This window comes from Phyllobates terribilis, unplaced genomic scaffold (genome assembly GCF_046119375.1).
Source record: "Phyllobates terribilis strain yellow unplaced genomic scaffold, ASM4611937v1 Scaffold_2__4_contigs__length_985480577, whole genome shotgun sequence".
NCBI lineage: Eukaryota > Metazoa > Chordata > Amphibia > Anura > Dendrobatidae > Phyllobates > Phyllobates terribilis.
The window spans coordinates 702,977,560-702,999,926 of NW_027362762.1; the positions used below are offsets into that span (position 1 = coordinate 702,977,560).

General features: G+C 41.4%; 1 protein-coding gene across 1 annotated transcript in view; it reads left to right on the forward strand.

Annotated features, from left to right (window-relative positions):
* Nucleotides 1-4,320, forward strand: part of AMPD1 (adenosine monophosphate deaminase 1) — a 78,878-nt gene extending 74,558 nt beyond the window's left edge. The window contains exons 14-15 of the mRNA XM_073667135.1: nucleotides 81-191; nucleotides 3,408-4,320. Of these exons, the coding sequence (XP_073523236.1) occupies nucleotides 81-191; nucleotides 3,408-3,566 (270 nt within the window). The 3' untranslated portion in view covers nucleotides 3,567-4,320. The remainder of the gene's footprint in view (nucleotides 1-80; nucleotides 192-3,407) is intronic.
* Nucleotides 4,321-22,367: the final 18,047 nt, after the last annotated feature.

A 22,367-nucleotide genomic window follows, 5' to 3' on the forward strand; every position in this document is an offset into this window, starting at 1 on the left:
TGTGAAGCTCTGCAGCCTGGCGGCCAAGTGTGCATGTTTATTTCAGTGTCTCCTCTATGAACTGATCTTGTTGCTTTCAGGAGCCTCTCATGGAAGAATATGCCATTGCGGCACAGGTTTTCAAGCTCAGTACCTGTGACATGTGCGAGATTGCAAGGAGCAGCGTTTTGCAGTGTGGATTGTCTCATGAGGTATATACCTTTCCTTCAACAGGGAATATTTACTTTTTCTGCTACTTGAGTGGTGTCCACCATGTTCCCTAACAGAATGAATCTTCCATTATCCACTATCACTTCTAAACAGAATAGCAATGGGAAAATATATCAAAGAAGTTGTATGATGTAGATAGAAAGACTGAGAGAAAAGAGTTGAGTGCTGGGGGTCCGACCTCTGCGACCTTGTGAGAATGAAGGGATCGCAGTGCTGCATCCCTCGCATAGTTTTTGCCTGTGCCGCAGCGCTTCAGGGTACTGCAGCCGACCCCATTCACTTGCTGCAGCGGGTGGCCAGGAACACCCCTGTGTAGGAGAAATGACGCGCCCCCTGGGCCTTGGGGTACTCGGTGCCGGGCCGGTCGTTGCTAGGGGAGATGTCACAGTGGCGGTGACCGGGTCCGTGAACCAGGGCGGTCAATCAAAAGGGGATTATTTACAGGGGATTTATAGTTTTTATATATATAGTTCGTGACGCCACCTGTAGTATGCGGCTAAAGGGAGCCGCCGCTGCGGAGCAGGTCCTCTGGAGCTGTTCTTAATGCAGCAGAGTTGGTTTAACTCTCCACAGGTAGAGCTTAGCTCCAGGGCAGTGTAGTGATGTTGTAGATGTTACAGGTGATGCTGGGCGTTGTAGTGCAGGAGCAATAATGGACAGAGGCAGTGGGGTGCAGTCTTCAGGGTTTTTACTCACAGTTGTTGCAATCCAAGTTACAGGTACCAGTGTAACTTCCCTCGTCGTGCTGCGCTTACTCAGGGAGGGGTTCAGCCAACCCTCAGGTTTATCCGGAGTACTTAGCGGGACCCCCTTCTGTGTGTTCTCTCTCTCTCTGGCCGTCTCCTTGCACCTCACACCTAGTGTCCCAATCTGGTACCCGCGGGCCTTGTCGGGCGACGTCTGTTCTGTCCTCTGGGTCCTCTATGGCTACCTTCTTGGTGAGACTGATATGGACTGTTGGCTGCAGGACTTCAAATACTGCAGCCTCCGGTTTCTAGTTGAGACATAAAGTACTCTGCTAGTTGAGGGACCGGTCCCCTTTGTGCGGCCTGACCCCTCCACCTCCTGGTAAATTCGGGTGTACGGGTGGCCTTCAGCACTGCCCGTACCCCTGTGGTCCCTTAATAGTTCCTGGAGCCCTTCTCCTGCTCCTCTCCTTCCTCAGTCTTGGGCCTCTCTGGTTAGGCCTTCCTCCTGAGCAGAGCTCCTGCTGAGCTCCAGCTCCACACACTCTCCTCCTCTGACTGATCTGTCCTTTCAAGATGGTTCCTCAATTTATATCACTTCCTTTCATGTGCTCCCCTGAATTACGTCCTCCACCCACACCCACTACATAGTTCCACCCTTCAGCTAGGGACCAGGGACTGTGCTCTCCCTTAGGAGCAATCTCGCCCTGCCCCCACTGAAGTGGAATGTGTTGAATGCAGGTGTTAGGGTCCCGGGCTGTACTCCTTCCTTACCTGAGAGTGAGATACCACACCTCTGGGTGAGATGCAGTACCTCTGTGGCGACCGAACCCTCAGGGGCGCCACAGAAAGACTACGGAGGGGACTCAAAAGGATTAGTGGGGTCTCGGAGCAATTATTAATTGATAGCCTATTTCTATCACTTGCCATTGCTAATACTCCTTTCGATTCAAGCACTTGAGCAGACTCGGCAGCACCTAATATAATCTTGTAAATTGTTGGCATATGGAATTATGGTATGGTCCAGTTTTCTTGTAGTGAATAGAGACGAGGGGCAATACCACACAAAAAGTGTAGACAAGTATGGCGCTATTTTTGTAACAAACAGCCACATTTTTCTAATTCTACATTACCCCTTAAAATTATCACATCATTACTGACATTACCAACACACCAAAAATGTATTCCCCTGTCAGAATGGAAGGTAAGAATCATTTCTATAGGCAGTCATAAAGGATATGTGATCCCTAGTAAACATTTATTGTCAGATGTCACAGATGTAGCTCTCTTACTAGAATAAACGAGCATATATCTTCGTTACAAGTGTACAATCAAAAGTAGAAAGGCCATGAGCCACTGTGGGGCCTAACTCAGTGAGAGCAGACAGCACCTAAAACTATATATAAGCCCTACAAAAAAACATGGAGTCAAAAGTTCTCTATAAAATAGACAGCAACATTTATTGAAAATACATCAAAAGTGGCATGAAACATATATGAGAATGTTAATATCGTCCAAGTGATACATTGGCGAACTGAATACACATGAAAGTATATGAGAGGGCAGTATTAATAAAAATTGTCAATAGCACATGCACTGGTTGCTTAAGATTTGTAAAGCTTACACCTAGCTTGGTGTAAAAAGTGCACTGTGCAAATAACTGTAAACGCAAATAATGAATAGATATTCAGTCACTATATGACAAAGGTATATATACAAATGCATAACATACCCATTGCTCCCTGTGTGACACCTCAAACCACCCGACGCGCGTTTTGCATGGGCTTCCTCCTGTGGGCTTCCAAGTGTCTGTGCCTGCCAGCAAAGCTTGAAGAAATGGCAATCCCGAACTTAATCCTTCTTCAGACGTCCGCAAAACACAGTCTGAGCACGGGCTGTAATGTATGGAATTGCCCTGGGTCTCCCATCCTGAACTTGATAGCCTCAAACGCATATATGATGCTGCTGAGTTCAGGTCGGGAAACTCGTGGGTTGCCACCAGTCCATAAATCACTTACTTGGACTGTGTTTCATGGACGTCTGAATGAAGCTTTAGTCAGAGAGGTACAATGATTGGAATGCTGTATCTGGTTCCAGCTATCTTCTCATATATTTGTATGAAAAGAATACAGAAAAATCTACAAAAGAGTGTGAATAGTGTGCATTCCTATAATAATGCCTCAGAGAACAATGCATTGAGTAATAAGAATACTAATGACCAGAACATTACTGGTAATAATAAAATTATTACCGACTTGTCTCTCTTTTATGGATTAATCAGCACAAAAGAAAACTGTAAATAGGTTTAGATTTTTTGACACAATTACTTGGGCTTAATGGTAATACAATAGTAATGAGTTGGTCATTAAAGAACATATCAAGGTAATTATTAAGAGTTACTATAACTGCATGACTGCTGTATTTTCAGGAGATGATAAAATGAAAATGTACATGAATTTGTGCACATCATACTTTTGTGATATTAACAATCCAAATGTTTGGTTTGTGTAGGAGAAGGCGCATTTTCTTGGGGAAGACTACCATAAGGAAGGGCCTCAAGGCAATGATATCCGCAAGACTAATGTAGCCCAGATAAGGATGGCTTACAGATATGAGACCTGGTGCTATGAGCTCAATCTGATCCTCCAAGCTTTGAAAACTGCTGAGTAAAGAGCGTCACTGGTGGTCTACAGAGATTTGATGACTTCAATGGTCATGGCTAAGAAAACTTCAAGCAAACTTGAAAATTACTGTATGGGCCATTTTAAAGGCCAATACAGAATTTATATGTTCAGCATCACAACCTAAGGCCCAGTTCACATTAGTATATTTCAGGGTCCGTTATGCCTGCTCTGACCATGGGCACATTTGTGAGGCTGTAACTTAATATCAAGAGACTCATCTCCAAGCCGGGCAATGCAGTTCATATACGGACCGTGAAATACGCTATTGTGAACCTGGCCTAACGTTGAAATGCCGATAATAAGTAAATCCTCAATCTTCAAATTAGAGTAAATGAGAAACCTCTGTTCCGCTTTGCTTCTTAAAGCGTTCTTTTTATCTTAACTGGTTGATCTCTTGAAGCCCCACTGCAAAGACCCCCAGCGATCATAAGAATGATTTTTTAAAATTGTAGTAGAGGGTGGGCACTCAAGCGCGCCATCGTTATAATTACTGTTTATGGAATTGATGGTGATAGCCGAGCACATCTCCTTTTTTGAGATGATAAATAGAATTTAATAATAAATTTACAATATTTCAGAAACTGTGTATCCGCTTCCTAACTTTAATTGATCTGTAATAATTGTATATTATTTCTTATATTGCTGCTTTTTAGATTTTATCAGGAAAAAAGAAACATTCAAGCATATACAGATGCATCTCACAAAATTAGAATATCATCAAAAAAGTTAATTACTTTCAGTTCCTCAATACAAAAAGTGAAACTCATATATTATATAGATTCATTACAAACAGAGTGATCTATTTCAAGTGTTTATTTCTGTTAATGTTGATGATTATGGATTACAGTCAATGAAAACTCAAAAGTTATTATCTCAGTAAATTAAAATAATTAACAAAAAACACCTGCAAAGGCTTCCTAAGCATTAAAAAAGGTCCCGTATTCTGTTTCAGTAGGCTCCACAGTCATGGGGAAGACTGCTGACTTGACAGATGTCTAGAAGGCAGTCATTGACACACTCCACAAAGTCCCAGAGTTCCAATTTTTATTTGGAAATCAAGGTCCCAGAGTCTGGAGGAAGAGTGGAGAGGCACACAATCCAAGCTGCTTGAGGTCTAGTGTGAAGTTTCCACAATCAGTGATGGTTTGGGGAGCCATGTCATCTGCTGGTGTAGGTCCTCTGTGTTTTATCAAGACCAAAGTCAGCGCAGCCGTCTACCAGGAAATTTTAGAGCACTTCATGCTTCCCTCTGCCGACAAGCTTTTTGGAGATGGAAATTTCATTCTCCAGCAGGACTTGGCACCTGTCCACACTGCCAAAAGTACCAATACCTGGTTTAAAAACAACAGTATCACTGTGCTTGATTGGATAGCAAACTCGCCTGACCTTAACCCCATAGAGAATCTATGGGATATTGTCAAGAGGAAGATGAGAGACACCAAACCCAACAATGTAGATGAGCTGAAGGCTGCTATCAAAGCAAACTTGGGCTTCCATAACACCTCAGCAATGCCACAGGCTGATCGCCTCCATGCCACGCCGCATTGATGCAGTAATTGATGCAAAAGGAGCCCCAACCAAGTATCAAATGCATTTACTGAACATACATTTCAGTAGGCCAACATTTCGGATTTTAAAAAATTTTTTCAAGCTTTTGTTATAAAGTATTCTAATTTACTGAGATAATGACCTTTGTGTTTTCATTGGCTGTAAGCCATAATCATCAACATTAACGGAAATAAACACTTGAAATAGATCACTCTGTTTGTAATGACTCTATATAATATATGAGATTCACTTTTTGTATTGAAGAATTGAAATAAATTAACTTTTTGATGATATTCTAATTTAGTGAGATGCACCTGTATACAGTGAAGGAAATAATTATTTGATCCGCTGCTGTTTTTGTAAGTTTACCCACTGACAAAGACATGAACAGTCTATAATTTTAAGGGTAGGTTAATTTTAACATTGAGAGATAGAATATCCTAAAAAAATCAAGAAAATCACATTGTATAAATGACTGTATTTTTCGGACTATAAGACGCACCTAGGTTTTAGAGGTGGAAAATAGGAAAAAAAAAATGTGGTCATGATGCCCTGTTATAGGGGAGGGCGTCTGCTGCTGACACTGGTATTGGGGTAATGTCCCCCAATTCTGTTAATATCCTCCATCCTGGTATGTATGGCCCCTCCTTCCTGGTATACATGGCCCCCATCTCATCCTGGTATATGTGGCCCTCATCCCTATCCTGGAATGCATGGTACCCCTTGATCCCCCATCGTGGTATGCATGGCACCCTTTGATCCCCCATCCTGGTATGCATGGTACCCCTTGATCCCCCATCCTGGTATGCATGGCACCCCTTGATCCCCCATCCTGATATTCATGGCTCCCCTTAATCCCCCATCCTGATATTCATGGCACCCCTTGATCACCCATCCTGGTATGCATGGCACCCATTGATCCCCCATCCTGGTATTCATGGCACTCCTTGATCCCCCATCTTGGTCTGTATGGCACCCCTTGATCACCCATCCTGGTATGTATGGCACCCATGGGAGTGGTTTGTAGGGAATATTCATGAGCTTTAATAGCGGGCACACACACCACAGAGCAGCAGCAGGAGTTGTGCTGCGGTACAGTGAGCCGGCTATTAAGGAAAATGAATATTAATTTTCTTTATTAGCAGGCACAGCTTAGGCTGCAGCAGGCGGCTGCTGCCTCCTGTGCCCCGCTGATCCCCCGCTGCCGCTCCCCCACACCCACCACCATGCATGGTCATACAGTAATATAGTATTTTGGAGGAAAAAAGTGTGTCTTATAGTCCAAAAAATACGGTAGATAAATTTATTTGCATTTTGTATAAAAAACTCCTGTCCACAGACTCAATTAATCAGTCAGACTCTAACCTCTACAACATGGGCAAGACCAAAGAGCTTTCTAAGGATGTCAGGGACAAGATCATAGACCTGCACAAAGCTGGAATGGGCTACAAAACCATAAGTAAGACGCTGGGTGAGAAGGAGACAACCGTTGGTGCAATAGTAAGAAAATGAAAGAAATACAAAATGACTGTCAATTAACATCGATCTGGGTCACCATGCAAAATCTCACCTCGTGGGGTATCCTTGATCATGAGGAAGGTGAGAGATCAGCCTAAAACTACACGGGGGGATCTTATTAATGATCTCAAGGCAGCTGGGACCACAGACACCAAGAAAACCATTGGTAACACATTACACCTTAAAGGTTTAAAATCCTGCAGTGCCCGCAAGGTCCCCCTGCTCAAGAAGGCACATGTGCAGGCCCGTCTGAAGTTTTCCAATGAACATCCGGATGATTCTGTGAGTTATTGGGAGAAGGTGCTGTGGTCATATGTGACAAAAATTGAGCTTTTTTGCAATAACTCAAGCCGTGTTTGGAGGAAGAGAAATGCTGCCTATGACCCAAAGAACACCGTCCCTACTGTCAAGCATGGAGGTGGAAACATTATGTTTTGGGGGTGTTTCTCTGCTAAGGGCACAGGACTACTTCACCGCATCAATTGGAGAATGGATGGAGCCATGTACAGTAAAATCCTGAGTGACAACCTCCTTCCCTCCGCCAGGACATTAAAAATGGGTTGTGGCTGGGTCTTCCAGCAAGACAATGAACCAAAACATACAGCCAAGGCAACAAAGGAGTGGCTCAAAAAGATGCACAGTAAGGTCATGGAGTGGCCTAGCCAGTCTCCAGACCTTAATCCCATAGAAAACTTATGGAGAGAGCTGAAGCTCCGAGTTACCAAGCGACAGCCTCAAAATCTGAATGATTTAGAGATGATCTGCAAAGAGGAGTGGACCAAAATTCCTCCTGACATGTGCGCAACCCTCATCAACTACAAAAAACGTCTGACTGCTGTAATTGCCAACAAGGGTTTTGACAAGTATTAAGTGTTGTTTGCCAGAGGGATCAAATACTTATTTCTCACAAAATGCAAATAAATTTATCTAATTTATACAATGTGATTTTCTTAATTTTTTTTGGATGCTCAATCTCTCAATGTAAAAATTAACCTACCCTTAAAATTATGGACTGTTCATGTCTTCGTCAGTGGGCAAACTTACAAAAACAGCAAAGCAATAGCAAAATATTGATATTTCCAAATCTAGAAAGAACATTTGCTCCTCTGACCATACAGATAAAATATGGAGAATGTTGTTTGTGTTTTTAGGTTTGTTAAAAAAATATTTTTGCATTCATTACCATACACTGTTAATGGTATCAGCAATAAAATTAATACATCATATGTAAAGTCTCGAGTGCCTTTCCTTTCTTCTCTCCATTTCCTTCCATATTACTGCTACCCACCACTATAATTGGAATCTTGAACAGAAAATAGGATGCAGGGTCAAGGAACAGAGAGCAAAACAGACGCTGAATTTACGTAGTGATGAAGGGTATTTGCAGGTTACACTTATGACTTATGGATGAGGAAGAAAACAGAATAACTTTCTTTTGACAGTTTTGCTGTTTTTAGAATTTAAGCCACCCCATGAGTGAGTGTCTAGACAAAAATCATATTGTGCAATTGCTGAATAAAAATCTGATGCAAGGGGTGGCTATTTTCTGTGGGGGATCAATCACGTCAGCAGTTTTCATTTCCTCATCTCCTGGTTTACAGAAGCCAGTATAACATACATCTGTTCTTATTGTATGTATACAATTCCTTCATACCAATGTATAAGAGATACAGATATATCATTGTCAGTATAGAATTAAAGTTATCCTGAAGCCTATACATGGGATCATTGTTAAATGGTCCAAGAATCAGAATTTAATCCTGACCAAAAGAGACATTGGCACCGTAATGATTTTTTAACTCTCGCTTCTTCAGACTAACCTTAAAGGAATTCTGTCACCACGTTTTTGATGTGTAATCTGAGAGAACCATGATGTAGAAGCAGAGTCCCTGATTACAGTGATGTGTCATTTACTGGGCTGTGCTTTGCTGTTTCCATACAATCAGCATTTTATCAGCAGGAGATTATCACTACAGGATAACTGGCCTTGTGCATCCTAGTCTAACCCCTGCCCCAGCTCTGATTTTATTTATTTTTTTATTTTTTTAAGATATTGAAACCTCATGAAACTCTTAGGGGGCTTGAACCTCCGATTATTTGATCACTTATACTATAGTCTAGCATATACAATGTTGCTTGAAAGTTTGTGAACCCTTATGAATTTTACACATTTTTGCATAAAATTGACCTAAAACTACATCAGTTTTTCACAAAAGTCCTAAAACTAGATAAAGAGGACCAAATTAAGCAAATGTGTCCAAAATGTTAGCTTTAGTCACTTTTTAGATGAGGAAAATGATCCAATATCATCTGTTTTAGGTCTTGCTCACACAAACGTCGATTCTCTCTTGCGAGAGAATGGGGCTGATTATGCTAATGTCACTCAGGTCACACACTGTCAGAGTTTGATCCGAGTGTCAAGAGGAAGGCAGAGAGCAGCTGTGACACTGATTGGGCATAGGGCTCATGTGATGTAACAACCACACATGAGTTCCGGGAACGTGAGTGCCGACACCGCTGGCACCACTGGTACGGCGCCAACACCGGAGGTGAGTATAAGTGTTTTTATTTTAACTGGGGCAAACATTCAGATTGAGAAGAGGTTGTTCTAATAGTGGACAACCCCTTTAACTGTGCATATCTGCTTTTGTACACCTGTTTTACTAATTCAATAATACAACTGTACACACCAAGCCAATACCGTGGCCTGTTGCCACATTTTGCTGTCTATGTACCTACCCATCAAGCATTTCTTGTTATATTTTTTTGGGCAAGAGTTCAATAACTGGTGTTGATAAGATTTTCAAAAGTTAGTTATACTTTTGAACAAAATGTATGGTAAAAGAAAAAGTGGCAATGGACGAGGTAGTGTAAGGCTATGTTCCCACGATGAGCATTTGGTGAGTTTTTGATGTTGCAGCATTTCTGCAGCTATTAGCTAGATTAGGTCACTTGTGTTTTTTCATTGCATTTTTAAGTGCGTTTATTTTACGTGTTTTTATCACGTTTTTGATGCTGCGGTCTTTGTCTTTTTTTTGGTATGTCATATTGTAAATAAAGCTGCTTTCTTTTTGATACTTCCTCCCTTTGACAAAGCTTTATTCATACAGTCATGTGCATATTATTTGGGGTTTTAGTGCAGCGGAAATGCACTAAAAACGAATATGCATGTTTTTTACTTTCAGATTTTTCACTTCTAATGGAAGTCTTTGGGGAAAATTTGTATATAATACACAATATACAGTCAAGAGAAATTGCCATGTTACAGATTTCAAACACGCACAGCAGGTCAGTTTATGCAGCGTAAAAACATCCCACAGTGTTCATCAGATTTCTATAAATCCAATCCACTTTGCTGCATTTTTTCCACAGCAAAAATACACAGCATCAGAACCTTACCAAAAACTCTTCCTTGGAACTCAACCAAAAATAAATAAAGCTCAATGCTTAGGCTAAGAATGTGGCAGCCGTTAGCAGCAGAAGCACAACCACCACTGGCACCAGCTATCGGGGCAGTAGTGCTGACAGATGCAGGCTCCGGATTATCATTGCGGAAAAAAACGCAGCACTACTAATTATTTTGCGGAAGCGCTGCGTTTTCGCTGCCATTGACTTGCATTAGAACGCGGCAATTCCGCAAGACTGCATCTGTACTTGCGTAATTGGCGCGTTCTAATGTGCAGATGGTACCCGGGTGTAGAGGAGAGGAGAGTCTCATCCACACCCAGGTACCATTAAAAAAAGCTGTAAAAAAAGAATAAAATAAAAAATAAATGTATATTTACCTTCTGGCGGCCCGCGCTGCGCTCCTCCTTGCTTCCCGGCACTTTGCGATGGAATGAAGGACCTGTGCTGACGTCAGAGTCATGTGACGGGTCACGCGACGCTGACGTCGGCAGGTCCTTCACTCTACCGCTGCCGACAGCTGGGACCGAGCGAAGCAAGATAGCGCGGGCCATCGGAGGGTAAGTACTGTATATATTTATTTATTTATTTTTTACCATTCTTTAAGGTCACACTATATAAATCTATGCCGGTTGCATGGATTTATATAGTGTGACCAAGTTGTCAAGCACTTTCCAAGTGATGCTAAAATCGCTTGTAAAGCGCTTGACAACCCGCTTAAATGCAAGTGAAGAACGCTTCACATCCGCATGTCCCTGGCAGGAAAAACGCATGTACAATCCGCATGTACAATCCTCATGCGTTTTTTTCTGCCAGGGGAGATGCAGAAACGCTCAGGAAAAAATCCAGAGCATTTCTGCATCGTGGGCACAGCCTAAGGCCACATTCACACGTTGAGTATTTGGTGAGTTTTTTACCTCAGTATTTGTAAGTCAAAACCAGGAGGGAACAATCGGAGGAAAAGTATAATAGAAACACGTCACCACTTCTGTATTTATCACCCACTCCTGGTTTTGGCTTACAAATACTGAGGTAAAAAACTCACCAAATACTGAACGTGTGTACGTGGCCTTAGATGTGTGCACTTAATGAGTTTTTTGTGAGTTTTTGAAGCTGCGTATCAGCAACATGTCAAATCCTTTTGTGGTTACACTGAGTTTTATGTGCAGAATTTTCCCATAGACTTCCATTAGATGTGGAAAATCTGCAGGTTAAAAATGCACACATGTTTTTAGTGCGTTTCCACGGTGGAAACATGTCAAAAACGCATGTAATCCGCACATGACTGCATTGTCAAAGATAAATACCAGGAAGTATCAAAAAAACAAAGCAACTTTGTTTAAAACATGAAGGACCAACAAGAGGCAAAAAACACAGCGTCAAAAACGCAATAAAACGCATGTAAAAAAAAGCAATGAAAACATGCAAGTGACCTAATTTACTTAATAGGTGTCGAAAATCTGCAACATTAAAAGCTCATCGTGGGAATGTAGTCTAATAGATAATATGCAGGTTGCTTGAAATATTCCAACTTATCATTGAGCTTGAGGTAAATCAGTACGCAGTAAGCTCCTAAGCTCCCTCCATTGAGTTGAGATACGTGGTGGCTGCAACGTGATGGGGCTCTTGTGACTCATGATGTCACAACCAAAACATTGCGAAACGAGAAGCAATATGTCATGCTGTATACGTTACAGCCATGAATCTGCCAGTAAGTCTGTAGGAAACACACACATCATATGGGATTGGTGCAGTTCCACCAGCCCCTGTGCCTGTCCCTCCACATTTAGAGCCCCCGTCTCACATAGCGAGATCGCTAGCGAGATCGCTGCTGTGTCACGGTTTTGGTGACGCAACAGCGACCTCACCAGCGATGTCGCTATGTGTGACACTTTGCAGCGATCAGGCCCCTGCTGTGTGGTCGCTGATCGCTGCAAAGTGTCCTGGACCATTTTTTGGTCGTTGCTCTCCCGCTGGTCAGCACACATCGCTGTGTCTGACCAGCGGGAGCAGCGATCAGGCTGGTAACCATGATAAACATCGGGTTACTAGGGGCACACGCGCACCTAGTAACCCGTTGTTTATCATGGTTACGAGCCTGCTAAAGTGAGCGGTAACCTCCCGCTCACCGTAGCAGAATAGTAACCATGATAAACAGCGGGTTACTAGGTGCGCGTGTGCCCCTAGTAACCCGCTGTTTATCATGGTTACCAGCCTGCTCCTGCTTCAGCAGGCTGGTAACCAGGAGCAGGACATCGTGGAAAGATTCTTTCCACGATGTCGCTGCTCCCCTGATCGTTGGTGAGCCTGCCTGTTTGACAGCTCACCAGCGACCACATAGCGACGCAGCAACGATCCCTGACAGGTCGTATCGTTGTGGGGATCGTTGCAGCGTCGCTAAGTGTGACGGGGCCTTAGGCCTCACATTGAAAAGATAGTATAAGATTAGATAGAAGGGTCGGCTTTTTATGTTGTTGTTGCCAAAGAGCCGTGCCTTATATTGTAGTTTACTCTCGTTCACTTGAACTTTTAATAAAAAGTGCACCAACGCTATTAAAAAAAAATAAGCTTTTTCTTGCGTCATACAACCCCTATAGGGTTTACACACAGGGTGCAATTCGCTCTAATAATTATTTGCAGTTATTTTTAGCTCGTACTTATAGGGGATACTTGATACTACACATATGGCTCATTTTTTTCAAGCATGATAAACATGTCTCCTCTTGTACATAAATCATGAGTATAATTGGAGGATTCGTCATAAGATGTTAAGTTAGGTGTGGGTACGTTTTCTCATGGCCACACCCCATTCATTATACATAGATCTCATTTCCCTTTGCCTCTTTGAGGTCACCAGTTGCTTATATTTAACTCACGATTGTAAGTTGTGCTCAGACATGTCCCTCATGATTATACTTTTCACATCCACACCCTGGTCTTCTCCATATGAGACTTTGTTATATACACTTTGCAAAGGGATTAACCTTTTCTACACATAAAAGCTATAGACACTTTTGTCGTGAAAAAAAAAAATATTTTTACAGATGTAGATCAAGGCCTCATTGAGACATCTCTTTTTCCCATAAGTGTTTTATCAGATAGAACACTTACCCATTAAAGTCTATGGGGCTGTACACATCCTTGTATTTTTGCAGACCAAGCATCTGCAAAATATTACAGAGGTATGACTGTTTTTGATCCGCATTATAAATCAAAATTGCCCATGGGTAATGGTCTATGGGTCCGCAAAAAATCATGGACACCAGACATATAGCATCTTTATGCAATCCGTGTGCTGTCCATGATTAACATTGTAATGGATAAAAGTTTTGTAATTTCTGAAACACTGATAAAAGTTGATAAAAAACTAAAATACTGATGAACAATGGTCCATGTTTTTATGTCTGAATGATTATTCTGGGGGCAGATATCTCATAAGGAACACAAGAACACTCAGCCGACAAAAATGACTGTGTATGGGGAAGTCGGGAGCGATAACTGTCAGCTGAAAGGGATTGTCCACCATTCGGACAACCTCTTCTCAAACCCTTGTAAAATAATAACACTTAGGCCACGTGCACACGTTAAGTATTTGGTAAGTTTTTATCTCAGTATTTGTTAGTCAGAAGTGGAACAGTTAGAGGAAAAGTATAATAGAAACTCGTCACCACTTCTGCATTTTTCACCCACTCCTGGTTTTGGCTTACAAATACTGAGGTAAAAAACTCATCAAATACTCAATGTGTGAATGTGACCTTATACTCCCCTCCAATGCCAGTGCAGTTCCTGGGGTACTGACTCTCTCATATCATATACGTTTGGAGGAAGTGAGAGGGCAGCAGCTCTTGCTTTCTCTGCATGTCTGTAATTTGTCCAAAGATGGGGGGAGTGAAGCCAGTGCTGATTTGCCACAGGAATCACGTGACATAATGTCATGCGATCCCTGGTAGAGCCAGCGCTGACACCACTGGAACGACCCCGACCCCGACACGGAGGTGAGTATAAGTGTTATTATTTTACAAGGGGGAAACATAGGGATTGAGAAGGGGTTGTCCGAGTAGTGGACAGCCTTTTAAGGCCGGAGTCACACTAACGTACAACGCGGCCGAGTGCTATGCGATAAAACATCGTATAGCACTCGGCCCAGTGTTATTCTATAGGGCAGCTCAGATCAGCGATTATTTTCTCATGCCGATTCGGCATAAGAGAACAATCGCAGCAAGACTCGATTCACTTGCACCTCGCACCCAAACAAGTCTGTGGATGCGCGTGAAACCTTGGACTGTACTCAGATGTCAGCTCAGTGCAGTCCGATATACGCAGTCACGCCATGAAGGACATGGAGAAATCACTTTCGCCATCTCCTCCGCACCTGTGCTCCGATCCGCTCATGCGACAGGATCGCAGCACAGTAGTATGACACTCAGCTGTCGCTCGCAGCAGAGTAGGAGCCGAGGGTCATTAGTATATCACATCCGATGCTCTCGCATGGACTCTGGCCTAAAGGATCCTTCAGCCGGCAGCTATGTCAAGTGTATAACCATCGTTTATCCGGCTTCTTCAGTGGCACTACATCTCATCAATAATTACAGTTTCAGCAGCACTGTGTCTAGATGTTTGCCCCTTATAATAATAAATCAGTGCACAATGAATGAATAAAACATCATACTTAGAGCTTGTTACATTTTGGAAAAAAACGCCAGTGATAAGCAAAAAAAATGCAGCAAAAAGGACATGAAAAAAAAGTGCCACAAAAATATTTTATTGAAAAACTCTGTGTATGAAATTCTTCTCAGTCTATGCGCACATACAGTCTTTTTGCAGAGTTTTAGGAGCAGAAACTGAGCAAGACTTCCAAGTTTTTGAGTTTTGAGTAGGATTTGGAGAGTTTCTTCTCAGTTTCCACTCAGTTTCTGCTGCAAAACCTCCTCAAGAAACTGCATGTGAAAATAGCCTTATGGAGAGGATTCTAGCTGCCTCAAAAGTTTCACACAAATTAATATTACTAGGAAATGATGGTTGAGCTAATAACGTGACAGATCACAAATGAACGATCTGTATATTTGGTACACTTCCACCTACAAATCATCAAGCAACTCCTGTCGCAGACACATACAGGGGTGCATTATGATGAACTTTTGGACTGCAAAGCAGTGGTGGACAAAGACAGAGGAGGGCCTCTGTGCAAGAACAATATATAGGCCCCCTTACTTCTTGAGCCCATGTGCGACTGCACAGGTTGCACCAATGGTATGTCCGCGCCTGCTGCAAAGGGCCCATGTACCGTTTATGCCCAGGGGCCATCTCTCTGTGTCCGCCCTTGATTTATATCCAACCGTCGCAGGAAGTAATAATAGCTGATCGCTTTGGGTGGCAGGTTTGGGAACCCCACCAATGTGATAATAATAACCTATCTCGAGAATAGGCCTTCAATATTAGATGCTAGGAGAAACCTCTTTAAAGAGAGAAAGATCTCCCTCTCCTCCAAAGAATTGGAAACATACAAATGAAATATATAACTGGTGCTGTGACCCTCTTCTGTGATGAGGACAAGGCCTTTAAAAAGGGTAGAGTAGCACCAATGAGTAAAGAAGAACTGAGCAGAAGCCTCCTCCACCAAATGCCCCGAAGCAACTGCATTGGCTATATCTGTGGCTTGTCCACCTTTGCACAGGTAGGGTATGTGCAAACAACATCTCTAAAAAAGACAAAGCATCTAAGAGACGCCATGTGCACATATTCTTAAGTAAGTGCTACTAAGTAGATCTGCTGAGAATCTCGTTGCAGAAAAATGTAGCAATATGTTCCATAGCTAACTCGAAATAATTACACACATGTAAAATAGAACATTTTAGTGGAATATTGTTTAACGTACAGATGAGTAGACATGACTGTAACAAAGGTGTGCTGTACACGCATCACTCTTTCTCTTCCCATTATGAATGAAGTTGTTTATTTCACAATCTTAGAAAACAATGGAATATGTGATTTCCTAATATTTATGTGGTCACTTTTCCCTCCTCTTGTTTGGTGCCTTACAAAAACAAAGCTAAATCTATAGTAAAATCAACACAAAAACGACATGTATGAATATGCTTCCGACCACTCCATGCACAGGAAAGCTTGGTTCGACTGATCACCTATTTATGACCTATTTACAGGACATGTGTATGATCATTGGGGGTCAAAGTCCAACCACTGGGACCCTCCTATCCTGAGAATGGGTATCTAAAGAAATCTGTGTGAATGCTTGACCACTTCTCCATTCACCTAATTCCATAGGGGCTTCAGAGCTAATGAGTGGTCTCGGCACTACTCCCAGTTATACAGTACATTCATTTCTTACTCCATTCAATTAAATTCACATCCAAATTGTCTAATGTCGATAACTGGATAACTGTTATGTGTCTGGTTGCACACAAAGCAGTCTTAGCAAAATCGTTGTAATTTAAGGCGTATTCCTGGCATTTGTTTGCAGTGTTTTAGAGGCAAAAAATGCTGCAGACAGATGTTAGCTTAAGTCAGTTTTTGTCACACATATTTTTTTTTTTTTTTAGAATTTATCAGCTTTTTTTTGTCAGTTGTGTTTTATTTATTTTTTTGTAAATGCAGAATGTGCTAACCTATAGGGAAAGAAAAAGACATCAAAATACTTAGGAAAAATGCATGAAATTCATGTAAATTACCACTATTAAACAATATCCCAAAAACTACAAGGCAGATCAATTATTCAAAATGCACCAAAATTCTGACTCAGAATTCTGACGCACATAACACATGGCAGATTTATTAAAGGGATGGTCCGAAATGAACAATGATTCTAATCCTAAATGCCTGTTTATTAAATGTCTAATCGTTTTTCTAATATACTTTAATTAAGAAGTCCCTACCGCTCCCTCACTACACTAACCGCTTTGTGCTTTTTTTTTTTTTTTTTTTTTACCTACTTCTGGTTTGATAACACATCATTTCAGAATCCCCGATGCATGCTGGCTTACTCAAAAGAGACATCATTAGGGGGCAGAGGCTGCAGTTACTGCTGTACCCTCTGCCTCAAGCCTGAAACAAAGTATCGTCTGTGATGTCCATTTCATTGGCTGAGCTAGTCCCTGCTCTACTGAGCATGCGTCAGATGTCAATTCCGACATATGCTCAGTACGAGCTTCCTTGTCATTGTGCGATATTACTTCCAATGCACAGTGACAGTGCGCTCCATTGCCAGCTCTAATGAGAAGTGAGGAGCTGGCAAGTGAACACACTGTCAGTGCGCATTCTAAGGAGAGAACGCCGCGAGCAGGAAAAGCATGATGTAACATCAACCCAGTGACACGCACTCCCCTGATTGACTGGGCTCCGGGAGGGGTTTCACAGCACGTCACAGTACAGCACTCAGCGTGCGCTTTCCCTCTACTCTGCATTCGTTAGCAGCAAGCGCCAATGAATGGATTTTGTTACCTCATCTGAGAGCAGCATGATGTAGGCAAATATACCCTAAATCCAACAATGTGTCACTTAGTTTACTGGGTGCAGCAATTCTGGCACAATCAGAGTTTTTAGATTTATCAATGAAGCAGAGCTGTAAAAGCTAACCCTGCTCATACCAGGTTCTCTATATACATTGTCTATAGACAGTGAGTTGCTTATCACAGGAGGGTGCAGAGTCAGCGTCCAAGTTAGTCTAAGCGATGATAACGTCCCAGTGATAAAACCTTCAAAACAACAGCACACAGCTTGATAAGTGACATATTGTTGAATTCTGTGTTTTAACCCCTACCTCATGCTGTCTTCAGATTACATAGCAAAAATCTGCTGATGGATTCCCTTTAATGGAGAATTTTTGGTATTCCTGATCATATCATCTGTCATGGGATTTTCTTGTGTGAATACTGAAGCGTTTAGCAGATTGGCCTTTCCCTCATACTCTTCCTTTTTTTGATGGGGCCAACACTATTATGTTTGAGTTTCTTACTGTTTATGTAGTTGAAGAATATTTTTGGATTATTTTTACTTCCTTTGGCAATGAGTCTCTCTGTCTCAGTCTCTGCTGCCCCGATTTGTTTTTTCACATAATGTATTTTTTTTCTATAATTACTTTATACTTTGTCACTACCCTGTTGCTTTAATTCTCTAAATGCTTTTTTTTTGTCATTTATTGCGGTTCTATTTAGCCATAGTGTTTTCCTCCTATTTCTCGCCTGTTTATTTCCATGGGATATATATCGTGCACAGGTCCTATATTTATTTGTGTACTTTCATTTTCATGGACATCGTCCCAATTATGACACTAAGATCATCTCTTAGCCGTTGGAAATTCACCTTCCTAAAGTTTAGTGTCCTTGTAGCCAATCTACTATACATCTTATTAAAGGATACATGAACAATTTTTATTTTGTGATCACTATTACCCAAGTGACCCCCAACCCAAATATTTGATATTCTGTCTGGCATATTGGTTAGAATTAAGTCCAGAGGTGCTCCCATATCCTCTTGTTGGGTCCTGTGCCAGTTGCGATTGCTAATTGTCTTTTATTATTGTCAAAAACCTGTTTCCTTTGCTGGACCTACAGGTTTCTGCTCTCCAGTTTCTAGGTAGCTGAAGTCCCCCATAAAAATTACTACTTCTTGATTTGCGGCCTAATATATTTGCTTTATGAGGATATTTTATGTCACTTCCATTATATTTGGAGACTTCTAACAAACCCCTATCAGTATTTTATAATTCTTTCTCCCTCCCATTGTTTCCACCCCCAGGGACTCTACATTTTAATTTGCCTCACATATATTATCCTGTAGGATGGATTTTAGGGACTATTTTCCATATAAACAAACCCCTCCCCCTCAGTTATTTGTACAGTCCTGAACAGAATATAGCCCTGTAAATTAACAGACCAGTCACAGATCTCGCCCTGACATGTCTCTGTTATCCTCGTCGTATCATATTTTCCTCCTTTCAACAATATTAATTCTAATTCCCCCATCTAATTGGTGAGACTTCTGGCATTAGTGTACATGCATTTTCCTCCTTAGTGTATTGAATGTTCTAACCCCTCCACTATTGCAACCCCTAATTACTTATGCCCAGGTCACTATCTACATTATCTTTCCCTTCTGTACAGTTATTGCCCTCCCCCCAGTCCCTGGTTTAAAAACTTCTCCAACCTTCTATCCATTCTTTCCCCCATGCATGACTGCACCTTCCCCATTGAGGTTCAGCTTATCTCTACCATAGAGCCTCTAGCCAAAAGAGAAGTCAGCCCAGTTCTCCAGGAACCCAAACATGAAAAATGCCATTTCAAGTAATTGTATACAATTTCAGGGGGTACATGAAAACAAATGTCTGTACTGGAGCCTCAAAATTTAAAGCTATAACAACATTTTGGGTCAAGCTACGGAAGGGTATGTGTACACAGCGCAAAAATTCCCTTTAATAAACATTGTTTTTGATCAAAAAAAGCGTAAAAGCCATCCCACCAACATCAATGTGTACCTAAGTTCGGGATGGTCCTAACCATATAACAGCCTTATACTGAAGCTCCAGAAGCAAGGACTTGGGGGAGCTATATGTAGATGGATAAGTAATTGGTTAAATGACAGGAAACAAAGAGTCGTCATAAATGGTACATTCTCTAAATGGGATATAGTCAGCAGTGGGGACCGCAGGGATCTGTGCTAGGACCGATTCTTTTTAACCTCTTTATTAATGACCTTGGGGATGCGATTGAGAGTAAAGTGTCAGTCTTTGCTGACGACACCGAACTATGTAAGATATTAAAATCTGATCTTGACATTACGATATTGTAGAACGATCTGGATAAGATGACTGAATGGGCAAACACTTGGCAGATGAGGTTTAATGTAGATAAATGTAGAGTAATGCACCTAGGACGGAGTAATCCTATTGCTACATATACATTAAATGGGAGTATACTCGGGACTACCGAACAGGAGAAGGATTTGGGTATTCTGGTTACAAGTAAACTGAGCAGCAGTACTCAATGTCAAGCAGCAGCCACAAAAGCAAACAAGATTTTAGGGAGTATAAAAAGAGAAATAAAATCCTGTGATCCCAATGTATTGTCCCCTCTATAAATCACTGGGGAGGCCACATCTGGAAAATGAGATCCAGTTCAAAGGTTAGCAACTAGATTATTACAAGGGATGGAAGGCTTCTCATATGATGAGAGGTTGGAAAAGTTGGGCTTGTTTAGCTTAGAAAAAAAACGTCTTAGAAGAGATCTCATTTATATGTATAAATATATGTGTGGTCAGTACAAAGGACTGGCGCATGACTTATTCCTTCCAAAGACCATACTAAGAACCAGGGGGCAGAAGGCGGATGGAAGAAAGGGGATTCCGGCAGCTAAACAGGAAAGGGTTCTTTACAGTCAGACTGTGGAATGCCGACCACAAGAGGTAGCAATAACACACTATAACAGCTTTTAAAAAGGGCTGGATGATTTCCTCAATACACATAACATTGTGGGCTATAATAATTTAACGGGCAGCACGGTGGCTCAGTGGTTAGCACTGTAGCCTTGTAGCTCTGGGGTCTTGGGTTCAAATCCCACCAAGGACAACATCTGCAAGGAGTTTGTATGTTCTCCCCTTGTTTGCGTGGGTTTCCTCTGGGTTCTCCAGTTTCCTCCCACACTCCAAAGACATACTGATAGGGAATGTGGATTGTGAGCCCCAGTGGCCATAATTTCTGTAAAATTGTATGAATTGTAAAGCACTGCAGAATATGTTGGCGCTATATAAATAAAAATACTATTTTTATTGATTATTATTAGTGACAAAAAATGTACAATTGGTGGAGAAAGGTTGAACTTGATGGACCTAGGTCTTTTTTCAACCTATGTAACTGTTTTATCAGCAGGATATTATCACTAGATGACTAATAAACCTGCTTCCATAATCCTGAGCTCTGTATTAACCTGAGTCCACTACTGATTGGCAGCTTTCTGCCTATTTAAAGTGTACAGATAAAACTGCCAATCGGTGGTGTGGTCAGGGTTATACAGAACTCGGAGAACTGGTAGATCTGCAGCAGATAAAAAAGTGATTTTATAAAAGTTGCAGCAAGCAGCCCAATAAGTGATACATTGCTGGAATCAGGGTCTGTGCCACTACACCATGTTGCTCTCAGATGGGGTAGCAAAAACCTGGTGACAGATTCCCTTTAAATTTGTGAGACTTGTATTGGATTAAGGCCAGTATTTGTAAAAACCATATACAGTTCTCGGATCATATCATAATACTAGAAGGGTGGAAGTATGAGTAATCAATGTTTATAATGCTGATTTTTAATAAGGTCTTAAGATAAGTTTGTAACTTGTCAATTTGCCATACATACAGTAGCTGATACTATGCAGAAGTAAACGAGACCTGCATCACTCAATGTGTCACCCCTGTGCCAAGAAAGTTTAAGTATGACCTTAAGAACATCCTAACACAAATATCCCACACCTTCAGCCACGCCAACGCCAAACCCGCAATTAAAGTTTCAGAATATAAAACGTGCGGTTCACATCCTGCACTTACTTAGCTTTTATACTTGTATTATGGGAATAGGATGCAGAATGTGAAATAGTTATGTTGTAATCAGGTAGATGCCATTGATAAATATGCAACAGATACAAATACTCATGATTCTTCTTCTAATAAAGGCCAAGCAGCAGAAGACAGAATAGAGCAAGGAGTTAGGCTTGGGAGATCAGCTTTAGTAAAATGCATATTTAGGCATATTTTAAGCCAAAATCAGGAGTGGAACAATCAAAGGAAAAGTATAATAGAAACACGAGCTCCACTTCTAGATTTTCACCCACTCTTGGTTTGGGATTACAAATACTGATGTAAAATACTCACCAAAAACTGAAGGTGTGAACGTGGCCTAAGAGTGGTTCTACAGGAGGATTGAAGTGAATTGTGTCATTGAGATGAACTGTAATATCATAAATAACCTCTGGACACAAGTGTCACCGCTTTCAGAAGATGGCAGCCATGCTTTTTAATTAGGTAAAATTTATTTAAATTCCAACAGCCAATACTGTTGTGGTGGACGTTACTGGCGTCTCAGAATATTAAGCATGAAATATATCCCCTGAAATAAAGGGCCTGATGCGTCATTTGCATTTCTATTATAAAGTCATTTATTTTGTGCTATTCGCGAACGTTTAATGCGCCAAATTAATCAAAATGAAATACGCGGTTCATGAATTTTGTATAAAGTCAAAAAATGTCTTTTATTCTATCTTTAACCATTTGTGCATCTTTTAGAGCAAAATGTCTTAGAAACTGATCAAAAATTCCTAACGTA